Source organism: Bison bison, unplaced genomic scaffold (genome assembly GCF_000754665.1).
Source record: "Bison bison bison isolate TAMUID 2011002044 unplaced genomic scaffold, Bison_UMD1.0 scf7180017864155, whole genome shotgun sequence".
Classification (NCBI taxonomy): domain Eukaryota; kingdom Metazoa; phylum Chordata; class Mammalia; order Artiodactyla; family Bovidae; genus Bison; species Bison bison.
Window position 1 is genome coordinate 625,355 of NW_011494727.1, and position 12,030 is coordinate 637,384.

General features: G+C 49.3%; 1 protein-coding gene across 1 annotated transcript in view; it reads left to right on the forward strand.

Annotated features, from left to right (window-relative positions):
- ACAN (aggrecan) overlaps positions 1-10,957 on the forward strand; it is a 23,782-nt gene extending 12,825 nt beyond the window's left edge. Inside the window, exons 11-14 of the mRNA XM_010841016.1 lie at positions 2,600-2,815; positions 5,843-7,222; positions 7,343-10,036; positions 10,845-10,957. Coding sequence (XP_010839318.1) covers positions 2,600-2,815; positions 5,843-7,222; positions 7,343-10,036; positions 10,845-10,957 — 4,403 coding nt within the window. The remainder of the gene's footprint in view (positions 1-2,599; positions 2,816-5,842; positions 7,223-7,342; positions 10,037-10,844) is intronic.
- Positions 10,958-12,030: the final 1,073 nt, after the last annotated feature.

The window sequence follows — 12,030 nt, forward strand, 5'->3', positions numbered from 1 at the left end:
ATCACAGCAAAGAGGAAAAAGTTCAGTCCCTCTGCACAGGATGACCTTAGGCTTTGACTCTGTGGCAAGTACATCTTTCTGATGTGCCCCCAGAGACACATAAAGAGAAACAAGTAAGAACTTAGGTTCCAAAATCAGGCAGATCTGAATTTTAATTATGACTCTGCTGCTTCATAGCTGTGTGACCTTGGGCGAGTCACTTAGTCTCTCTGTTTCTCTGCTTTCTCTATAAAATAATGATATAATATTTCCTACCTCGAATTGTTGCTGGAAGGATTAACTGGGGTAGTACATACAGAACACTTAGCATAGTACCTGGGAAATAGTAAATGCTCAATAAATGTTAGCTTTGCAAATAAATAACACACATATATGTTGTGTGTATGTGTGTATATAAGTATATATACAGTTTTGAATAGTACAGCCTGGTCAAACTTTCATCTGCTTCTAAATATTTCTGTGATGAGTTTAGTCAAATTATTATTCACTGAGCACCAAAAATTCACATTTCTAACTGACCCATGCTGAGGACTCTATGCCATGTTATTGGAGTTCTGAGAGGGATGTCGTCGACTCAGTGGGCATGGCCAGGGCATGGCCAAGGACTGGCTGGGCTCTGATTAGATGAGTTCTTACAGGGTCCATGGGTCCAGATACACTGCCCAGAATGTAGACTGTAGTACTGGCTTGTGCCATATTTTACACATACATCAAAACTCAGTATATTTATAATTTCCTGTGAATATGTAATTATCTCAAAATAAAGTTAATTTTTTAGAAAAACCCCCAAGGGACTTCCCTGCTAGTCCAGTAGATAAGACTTAGCCTTCCAATGCAGGGAGCGTGGGTTCAATCCCTGGTCAGGGAGCTAGGATCCCACATTCCTTGTGGCCAAAAAAACAAAACATAGAACAGAAACAATATTGTAATAAATTCAATAGAGACTTTATAAATGGTCTAAATCAAAAAAAGAGGGGGGATCTCTAAAAAAACAAACAAACGTTGAACATCCCAAAGTTTCCAAGACTTTCAGTCCTAAGTCACTTCAGTCGTGTCCGACTTTTTGCGACCCTAGGGACCATAGCCCACCAAGATCCTGTCTATGGGATTCTCCAGGCAACAATACTGGAGTGGGTTGCCATGCCCTCCTCCAGAGGATCTTCCTGACCCAAGAATCAAACCCATATCTCTTATGTCTCCTGCATCAGCGGACTGGGTTCTTTACCATTAGCCCCACCTGGGAAGCCCCAGGGTCACCTTTTAAAACCTAATTCGAAGAAAGTTCAGTCTCACTCTGTCAGTCAAGAAAGCCAATCCCTTCCCAGAGGATTTGATGAGGCCCTTGCCCCAGCACCCCTCTCCTTGCTCTGGACATCAGAAGCCAAGCCAATTAGCCCCCCAGTAAATTCTCGCCAAGCATCTCTACCGTCCATGCCCGACCCTCTGTAGACTCAGCCTTTTATATATCTGCTGAGAAACCTGGCTTCCTTCCCAATCAAGTGCACAAAACCAGAACAGTTACTCCCAGTCAATGAATCCTGCCTTCACCATCCAGTGCCAGGATGGCTTCATGCATGTTAAATAGCACTCTCCTGATTTTGATCCAGGAACAACATCATTTGGAACATCATTTCTGTCCCCAAGAAAGGCAGCATCATTGCAGTACTTAAGAGCGGAGAGTCTGACATCAGATCGTGCTGTTTGCTCAGTCACTCAGTCATGTCCGACTCTTTTGCGACCCCATGGACTGTAGCCTGTCAGGCTCCTCTGTCTATGGAATTCTGCAGGCAAGAATACTGGAGCAGGTTACCATTTCCTCCTTCAGGGGATCTTCTGACCCAGGAATCAAGCCCACATGTCTTGCATCTCCTGCATTCGCAGGTGGATTCTTTACCACTACAACCACCTGGGAAGCCCCTGGCACCAGATACTTGGGCCCATGGACTAGATTTGTCACTTAGAAGCCACTGACACTGGAAAAGTCACTTAACCTTAGTTTCCCTGTCTGTAAGTGAGATAATGTATCTCTCTCACATGGCTGTTGTGGGATAAAATGATTTTATCTTATTTTAAAATATTTGTTTATTTATTTGGCTGTGCTGGTTCTTAGTTACGGCACGCAGTATCTTTAGTTGTGACAGGAGGGATCTTTAGTTGCTCCACACAAACTCTTAGTTGCAGTGTATGGGATCTGGTTTCCTGACCTGGAATTGAACCCAGGCTCCTGCATTGGAAGCACTGAGTCTCAGCCACTGGATCACCAGGGAAGTCCCCTAAGATGATTTTATGCATTGATGCATCACACCTTTAAACAATGCCTGGCATGTATAATAGATTCTGCAAAAGAGGTGCCCCAGACCACTGAAATAAAGTGCTGATGGTATGTGCATATTGATATAGTTGAAGCAAACACCTCTTATTAATTAAGGACAAACGTCATTTCACTGGACTGGGTAGGGGTTGGAAGTCCAAGGACTAGCAAGATTTGTGCACAAGCCTGGCCCACGTCATGGGCCCCTGGGTCCCCTGAAGGAAGGGCCAGCCTGGGGTGGGTCACTGGTAAGGAGCCCCCAGCCCTCACCACACATATCCCCTTTAGGTGTTTCAGCGGCACCCTCTCCAGAAGAAGAGGAGGGTAGTGCACCCACAGCAGGCCCTGACGTGGAGGAGTGGATGGTGACACAAGTGGGGCCTGGCGTGGCTGCTGTCCCCGTCGGGGAGGAGACGACTGCAATCCCAGGCTTCACCGTTGAGCCAGAAAACAAGACGGAATGGGAACTTGCCTACACCCCAGCGGGCACTTTGCCACTACCAGGTCCGTCCGGGCTCTCCTGCATGTCCTGCTGCCTCCCTGGGCCAGGGTGTGGCCTGGAAGTGGGGAGGAGGAGGTGTTCTCTCCCTGGGACCCGTGATCTGTTTCCCCAGCCCTGACCCCCAGCCCTGATTTTATTTAAGTGTGCTGCCATGGGTAACTTCAGCCACCTCAGCAGGCATCTAGGACCAATCCTAAGGGAGAAAAAGGGCAGCTTTGTTCATAAAACACACCTCTTCTCTCTCTCTCTTTCACTCTCTCTACACTCACTTATCTTCTAGCTACAGGCCCCAAATTCCCAGCACTGTATCAACTGGAGGACTCTCACTTACTCTGTGCTCCTGCATTCACACCTCTACTCCCTAACCTCTTAAAACTCTTGTGGGAGGGACTGCAACAGAGGGAAAAGGACCTGGGAGGGGGTAGCTGTTGGCAGTCCCACTGTGACCTGTCTTCTCTTGCTTTTTATTTTTTTTATTTTATTTTATTTTTTAACTTTACAATATTGTATTGGTTTTGCCATATATCAACATGAATCCGCCACGGGTATACACGTGTTCCCCATCCTGAACCCTCCTCCCTCCTCCCTCCCCATACCATCCCTCTGGGTCATCCCAGTGCACCAGCCCCAAGCATCCAGTATCGTGCATCGAACCTGGACTGACGAGTCGTTTCATATATGGTATTATACATGTTTCAATGCCATTCTCCCAAATCATCCCACCCTTTCCCTCTCCCAGAGTCCAAAAGACTGTTCTATAAGAAAAAAAAAAAAAAGAAAAACACCATTACAGTATACTAACGCATATATATGGAATTTAGAAAGATGGTAACAATAACCCTGTATACGAGACAGCAAAAGAGACACTGATGTATAGACCTGTCTTCTCTTGTTTCTCCATCTGAGTCCTTTTTTTAGGCCAGGTGTCCCCAGTCAGAACTTCCTGAGCAACAGCTGTCATGATTAAATCACATGGGACTTGCTGGGATGAAATCCACAGACTCCAAACCCTATTGGAAAAAGCATTTAGTAGGCATCAGGTTTAGGAAATCCTGACTTACAGAAACATTAATAGCACCCAACCACAACCCCCACCATTGCAGAGCTTCTCAGAGCCTTGGATGTGCTAATATGCTCTGTAAAGCAGAGAGGGCAGTGTATTCAGTGGGTCCCAAATGAATGTGACCACAGGGTCTTTTTTTTTTTTTTTCATGGAACATTTTTAACATAGCCCACTTTGGGTAAGGCTGATTTATAGTGATGCACAGTAACCTGTGTATACCTGGCAGAGTCAGTTTGCCCAGGGTCACATGCATTTGAAGACAGGAATATATCAAAGCTTCCCACTAATTCATCCAGTCACTCAGTCAGTGCACAGTCCCCAAGCAATCCGGCCACACTAAGTGCTCCTCTGGGTGCTGGAAATGCAAACCCAGAAGGTAAAGTCACATCAGTGGAGTAAGTAGAATTTTCATTCAGAGACCTCACCCAGCAGTCACACCTGCTCCAGGCCCATTCCTCGCCCTTCACCAGGACAGGAAGAACTGAGTCCTCTTGGGTATGAGTGTGTGGCTTGGCACAGGACTCGGGCAGCCAGTAACAGAAGTTATTCACGGGAGGGGACTCCAGTGGCCCCACAGAAATATTTCCCAATATTTCATCAGTTCCCTACCACCTCACTGATTTGAGCCATATGGGGAACAATCTCTACTGCTGTTAACTCTGGACCTTTTTCTTTAAATTGACTTGCTTTTGACAAGAAACCAAAAATGTAATGTCTGTAAGTGGCTATTTTCTGATTTGTGGTGTGTGTATATATTTATGTGTATGTGTATGCATGTGGGTAAATTCCCCGGTGGCTCAGTGGTAAAGAAACTGCCTGCAATGCGGGAGACCTGGGTTTGAGTCCTGGGTTGGGAAAGATCCCCTGGAGGAGGGCATGGCAACCCACTCTAGTATCCATGCCTGGAGAATCCCATGGACAGAGGAGTCTGGCGGGCTACAGTCTATGAGGTCACAAAGAGTCAGACACGATTGAAGTGACAGCATGCATGCTCGCATGTGTATATGTGTTTAAATAGATAGATAAATATCCACCTAAAATCCTCTTGCATGCATTCCACCACAGTTCCTGAGCTCCCCACCCTTATCCAGCATTCTCCAGTGAGAGTAGGCTGTGAGCCTGACCACTGGGACCCAGCACCCTCTGTGCTCAGGTTCTCTGCCTGGGAAATTAGCCCAAAAATACATGCAAGGTACAATCCCAGCTAGTTATTTTTCAATGCCAAAGGAAACAGGACATAAAGGAAATAATATAACCATAATTATTTAGAGTTATGGGGTTTCCTTCTTTTCTCTCTCTCTCTTTTCCAAATCCTCTCTATTAGCCCTATTAGGGCTCTCAGAATGGAAAAAGTTGATGTATTTTTGCAAACATCCCTCTTGGCCTCAGAGGGATGAGTTCTGGTGCACAATTCTCACTTACAGAGATTATCAGCATGGTCAGAATATTAAAATCATTATGCCATGTCCTGCCCCAAACATGGGGGCATAAATGTTAAAATACATTGTGCTATGTCCTGCCCCAGAATTCCCAATTTAGTGGAGCTGGGGAGGGACCTGAGAATCTGCTTTTCTGTCCATCTCCCAGCTGATGCAGTGCTGATGGTCCAAAGACCACACTTTAAAAATCATAGTTCTAGATAAATGAGGTGATAATGTAGAAGCACTTGAAAGAAGGTGACCTTGATTGCCTTCAGCGGCAGCCAGGCTCTCACATACTGTGACTTGTGTGGGTGGTGCCCCCTAGAGTCTCACAAAGCAGAGCCTGAGGGTGGTGGGGAGTTTCCTGGTCCCCATTCTCCCAAGTGTCTGTGCGAGGGTCCATTACAAAATGTCTAGACAGATCTCTGAGCTCTTGAGGAAAAAGTCTTACTGTGGAAGGGATGGAGTTCAGCTTCTCTGCATGAGCTTAAAATGGGGCAGAGTTACTAAATTCACACCTCGCCTTCCCTCTTCCTTTCCTCCAGGGATCCCTCCTACATGGCCTCCCACTGGAGAAGCAACAGAGGAGCACACAGAAGGCCCTTCTGCAACGGAAGTGCCCTCAGCCTCAGAGAAGCCGTTCCCTTCAGAGGAACCATTCCCCCCAGAGGAACCATTCCCCTCAGAGAAACCATTCCCCCCAGAGGAACTGTTCCCCTCAGAGAAGCCATTCCCCTCAGAAAAGCCGTTCCCCTCAGAGGAACCGTTCCCCTCAGAAAAACCATTCCCCCCAGAGGAACTGTTCCCCTCAGAGAAGCCAATCCCCTCAGAGGAGCCATTCCCCTCAGAGGAGCCATTCCCCTCAGAGAAGCCATTCCCCCCAGAGGAACCATTCCCCTCAGAGAAACCAATCCCCTCAGAGGAGCCTTTCCCCTCAGAGAAGCCATTCCCTTCAGAGGAGCCATTCCCCTCAGAGGAGCCATCCACACTTTCAGCCCCAGTGCCCAGCAGGACTGAGCTGCCAAGCTCTGGGGAGGTGTCTGGGGTGCCCGAAATCAGTGGTGACTTCACAGGCAGTGGAGAAATTTCAGGACACCTAGACTTCAGTGGGCAGCCCTCAGGGGAAAGTGCAAGTGGACTGCCCTCTGAAGACCTTGACTCCAGTGGGCTCACCTCTACAGTGGGCTCAGGCCTGCCTGTGGAAAGTGGACTGCCTTCAGGGGAAGAAGAGAGAATTACATGGACCAGTGCTCCTAAAGTTGACAGGTTGCCCTCTGGGGGTGAGGGCCCAGAAGTTTCTGGAGTAGAGGATATCAGTGGACTTCCTTCTGGAGGAGAGGTTCATCTAGAGATCTCTGCCTCTGGAGCAGAGGACATCAGTGGACTTCCTTCTGGAGGAGAGGTTCATCTAGAGATCTCTGCCTCTGGAGTAGAGGACCTAAGTAGAATTCCTTCTGGAGAAGGTCCAGAAATCTCTGCCTCTGGAGTAGAGGACATCAGTGGACTTCCTTCTGGAGAGGAAGGTCATCTAGAGATCTCTGCCTCTGGAGTAGAAGACCTCAGTGGAATTCCTTCTGGAGAAGGTCCAGAAGTCTCTGCTTCTGGAGTAGAGGACCTTATTGGACTTCCTTCTGGAGAAGGTCCAGAAGTCTCTGCTTCTGGAGTAGAGGACCTCAGTAGACTTCCTTCTGGAGAAGGTCCAGAAGTCTCTGCTTCTGGGGTAGAGGACCTTAGTGGACTTCCTTCTGGAGAAGGTCCAGAAGTCTCTGTTTCTGGAGTAGAGGATCTCAGCAGACTTCCTTCTGGAGAAGGTCCAGAAGTCTCTGCTTCTGGAGTAGAGGACCTCAGTAGACTTCCTTCTGGAGAAGGTCCAGAAATCTCTGTGTCTGGAGTAGAGGACCTCAGTGTTCTTCCTTCTGGAGAAGGTCATCTAGAGATCTCTGCCTCTGGAGTAGAGGACCTCAGTGTTCTTCCTTCTGGTGAAGGTCATCTAGAGATCTCTGCCTCTGGAGTAGAGGACCTCAGTGTTCTTCCTTCTGGTGAAGGTCATCTAGAGATCTCTGCCTCTGGAGTAGAGGACCTCAGTGTTCTTCCTTCTGGTGAAGGTCATCTAGAGATCTCTGCCTCTGGAGTAGAGGACCTCAGTGTTCTTCCTTCTGGTGAAGGTCATCTAGAGATCTCTGCCTCTGGAGTAGAGGACATCAGTAGACTTCCTTCTGGAGAAGGTCCAGAAGTCTCTGCCTCTGGAGTAGAGGACCTCAGTGTTCTTCCTTCTGGAGAAGATCATCTAGAGATCTCTGCCTCTGGAGTAGAGGACCTCGGTGTCCTTCCTTCTGGAGAAGATCATCTAGAGATCTCTGCCTCTGGAGTAGAGGACATCAGTAGACTTCCTTCTGGAGAAGGTCCAGAAGTCTCTGCCTCTGGAGTAGAGGACCTCAGTGTTCTTCCTTCTGGTGAAGGTCATCTAGAGATCTCTGCCTCTGGAGTAGAGGACCTCAGTAGACTTCCTTCTGGAGGAGAGGATCATCTAGAGACTTCTGCTTCTGGAGTAGGGGACCTTAGTGGACTTCCTTCTGGAAGGGAAGGTCTGGAGATCTCTGCTTCTGGAGCTGGGGATCTTAGTGGGTTGACTTCTGGAAAAGAAGACTTGACTGGGTCAGCTTCTGGAGCCTTGGACCTTGGCAGAATACCTTCTGTAACTCTAGGAAGTGGGCAAGCTCCAGAAGCAAGTGGTCTTCCTTCTGGATTTAGTGGTGAGTATTCTGGGGTGGACCTTGAAAGTGGCCCATCCTCTGGCCTTCCTGATTTCAGTGGACTTCCATCTGGGTTCCCAACTGTCTCCCTAGTGGATACTACATTGGTGGAAGTCGTCACAGCCACCACAGCAGGTGAACTAGAAGGAAGGGGAACCATTGACATCAGCGGTGCTGGAGAAACATCTGGGCTGCCCTTCAGTGAGTTGGACATTAGTGGAGGAGCAAGCGGACTCTCTTCAGGAGCTGAACTCAGTGGCCAAGCATCTGGGTCTCCTGACATCAGTGGGGAAACCTCTGGACTCTTTGGTGTCAGTGGACAGCCCTCAGGGTTTCCTGACATTAGTGGGGAAACTTCCGGGCTTCTTGAGGTCAGTGGGCAGCCATCAGGGTTTTATGGAGAAATATCTGGCGTGACTGAGCTTAGTGGACTGGCCTCTGGACAACCAGAAATCAGTGGAGAAGCTTCTGGAATTCTTTCTGGCCTTGGTCCACCATTCGGCATAACCGACCTGAGCGGAGAAGCACCCGGGATCCCTGATCTCAGTGGGCAACCATCGGGTTTGCCAGAGTTCAGTGGGACAACATCCGGGATCCCTGACCTGGTTTCCAGTGCTGTGAGCGGCAGTGGTGAATCTTCTGGCATTACGTTCGTGGACACCAGTTTGGTTGAAGTGACCCCAACGACATTTAAAGAAGAAGAAGGCTTAGGATCTGTGGAACTCAGTGGCCTCCCTTCAGGAGAGGTGGGTGTCTCAGGCACATCTGGGCTAGCGGATGTCAGTGGACTGTCTTCTGGAGCAATTGACTCCAGTGGGTTTACGTCCCAGCCTCCAGAATTCAGTGGCCTGCCAAGCGGAGTAACTGAGGTCAGTGGAGAAGCCTCCGGAGCTGAAAGTGGGAGCAGCCTGCCCTCCGGAGCATATGACAGCAGTGGACTTCCGTCTGGTTTCCCCACTGTCTCTTTTGTAGACAGGACTTTGGTGGAATCTGTAACCCAGGCTCCAACTGCTCAAGAAGCAGGAGAAGGGCCTTCAGGCATTCTGGAACTTAGCGGTGCACCTTCTGGAGCACCAGACATGTCTGGAGACCATTTGGGATCTTTGGACCAAAGTGGGCTTCAGTCTGGACTAGTGGAGCCCAGTGGGGAGCCCGCAAGTACTCCATATTTTAGTGGGGACTTTTCTGGCACCACTGATGTAAGTGGGGAATCCTCTGCAGCCACGAGCACCAGTGGGGAGGCCTCCGGACTTCCAGAAGTTACGTTAATCACATCTGAGTTGGTGGAGGGTGTTACTGAACCAACCGTTTCCCAGGAACTGGGCCAGAGACCCCCCGTAACATACACCCCCCAGCTTTTTGAATCCAGTGGTGAAGCCTCTGCGTCTGGGGATGTGCCAAGGTTCCCTGGATCGGGGGTAGAAGTGTCATCAGTCCCAGAATCCAGCGGTGAGACGTCAGCCTATCCCGAGGCTGAGGTGGGAGCATCTGCTGCCCCCGAGGCAAGCGGAGGAGCTTCCGGGTCCCCTAACCTGAGTGAAACCACCTCCACCTTCCATGAAGCTGATCTGGAGGGAACCTCAGGCCTGGGAGTGAGTGGCAGCCCCTCAGCCTTTCCAGAAGGCCCCACGGAGGGCTTGGCCACCCCGGAAGTGAGTGGAGAGTCAACCACTGCCTTTGACGTGAGCGTAGAGGCATCAGGCTCACCTTCTGCCACTCCCCTGGCTTCTGGAGACAGGACTGACACCAGCGGAGACCTGTCTGGCCACACCTCGGGGCTGGATATTGTCATCAGCACCACCATCCCAGAATCCGAGTGGACTCAGCAGACCCAGCGCCCTGCAGAGGCGCGTCTAGAAATCGAATCCTCAAGCCCTGTGCACTCAGGAGAAGAGAGCCAAACAGCCGACACAGCCACCTCCCCGACTGATGCTTCTATCCCAGCCTCCGCAGGAGGGACAGATGATTCAGAGGCAACCATAACAGGTACAGCTGGGATCATTTTCCTTTAAGTGGGTCGGAGTGATTCAGACTGTAGCGTGGTAGGAAGCAGTGTAGACTCAAGGTTCTGAGCTGTGAAGGCTTAGGCAGGTATCTTACCTCTCTGAGCCTCATCTGTAAAACAGCAATAGTACCAGAGGAGAGTATATGAGATATAAATATGTCGAGAACAAGGCTATACCTTTTGCACACAGTACACACTTGTAGGTTCACAATTGTTACAGTCACAGTAGAGTTCCATCACACAAACATTTATATGTGAACTCAACTATCTTACTCGGCACGAGAAGTACTGTTTAGATAGTGCTGGAAATTCTTCTCCTGCCCCTGGCTCATGGAATGAGCGTGAGAAGAGAGAATGAATCTGCTGATGACATTTATGTGCCAGTACTTACTTTGTGCAGGGTTAAAACCTGCACAGTTCAGGTTAATATGAAGCATCACTTAGCTGTGTCCTGCCTTTGGACCCTGGCTCCTCACCCCGACCCTGTGCAAGTAAACCCTCCTCTGTACTGTAGTGATGGTCTTGCCTTGACACAAACCCAGAAGCTTCTGGTTTTCCTTTATTTTCTGGGGCCCCTTGCATCCCCCTGTGTACTGAGAGTCCAATCAGAGAATTCAGCCCCACCAGAAGCAGGGGCTCAGGAGGGAGAGAGTCCCCAGAAATCATGTTGACCCAAAACCAGCCTTGTGGGTTTCTGTGGCCTGGGGCCCCACCCTGGAGGTCTTGGAGGCTGCGCTATACCCCAGGCAGCAACATTCTTGATGCCCAGCCTCTCCCTGCGGGTTGCAGCCTCTACCAGTTCCTGTGCCGAAAAGCCCTGTAGTGCTGGGACCTGCCAGGAGACGGAGGGACACGTCATATGCTTGTGCCCCCCGGCCACACTGGCAAGCACTGAGACGTAGGTAAGACCCTCGGCGGCCATGGGGGTGCAGACAGAAGGGTCGGGAGGAGGCGTCCAAGGTCACCTGAGGTGCAGGCTTCTTGTCACACTGGCGTAGAAGAGTACATAGTGATGTGTTGGGGTAGCAGCCACAGGATAAACATGGCATGTCTTTCTAGAGGGTCTGTTCTGCATGATGGTTTAGGAGAAAAAAGTCATTAAATTGAGAAGTAGTTCTTTTTTTTTGTCAAGCCAATGATTGTTTTATGAGCAAAATCCAAAAGGTGCTTGAATTTTGAAGATCAAGCTGGAGACTTCAAAAGAATGTTGAGCTAGGGAGTTATTGAAGAGAGCCAGTCATGCCCCGAAGTCCCTGGGAGGGAAATTCCGAGGGTAGGCTGTCTTGCATCATCCAGAGTGGACCCCTTTGGGAAAGCCCCTAGAGTCCCCTCTATGCTTAGGCCTGGGTAGGGTTTGAGTACCTTTCTTGCCTTAAATGAGATAACACAGATAGAACTCATCACTCCCAGCTCCAGGATTCATGGCTGCAGGTCAGCTATGACCCAGCAGAGCCCCACCCTTGAGCACCCATCATGCTGGGGCCTCTGTTTGTCCAAGGAGCTTGTGAGATAAGTGAGGAGCCTGGGGGATCCTCTGACTGGAGGTGGCTGCCAAAATGAGATGGTAGAATCTATGTGTCACTCCCGGAGCACCTGGAGGCCTGTGGCTGTGAAGACATTTCAGCTCATCAACATCACCACCCTTGAGGGAAGAAATGCCCGGTTCCCTCCAAGCTCAGATTTTGGGTTAGCTCTCTGCACTGCCTCCACGTCCTTACCCCAACTTGTGTCTGGAGTTAGAACTCCGAGACCCAAGGCCTTCCGTTAAAGGGCTTCAGTCCTAAGACACATGCAAAATGCCTTTACATCCTACACAAAGGTACATTAATATAGATACCAATATATATGCAAAATAATACAGCAAGTCCCCTCCATGTAAATGAGTTCTGTACAAAGACCACATTCATAAGTCCAGTTTAAGTCCAACAAAATTAGCCTAGGTACCCAACTAATACAATTGGCTATAGAGTGCTGT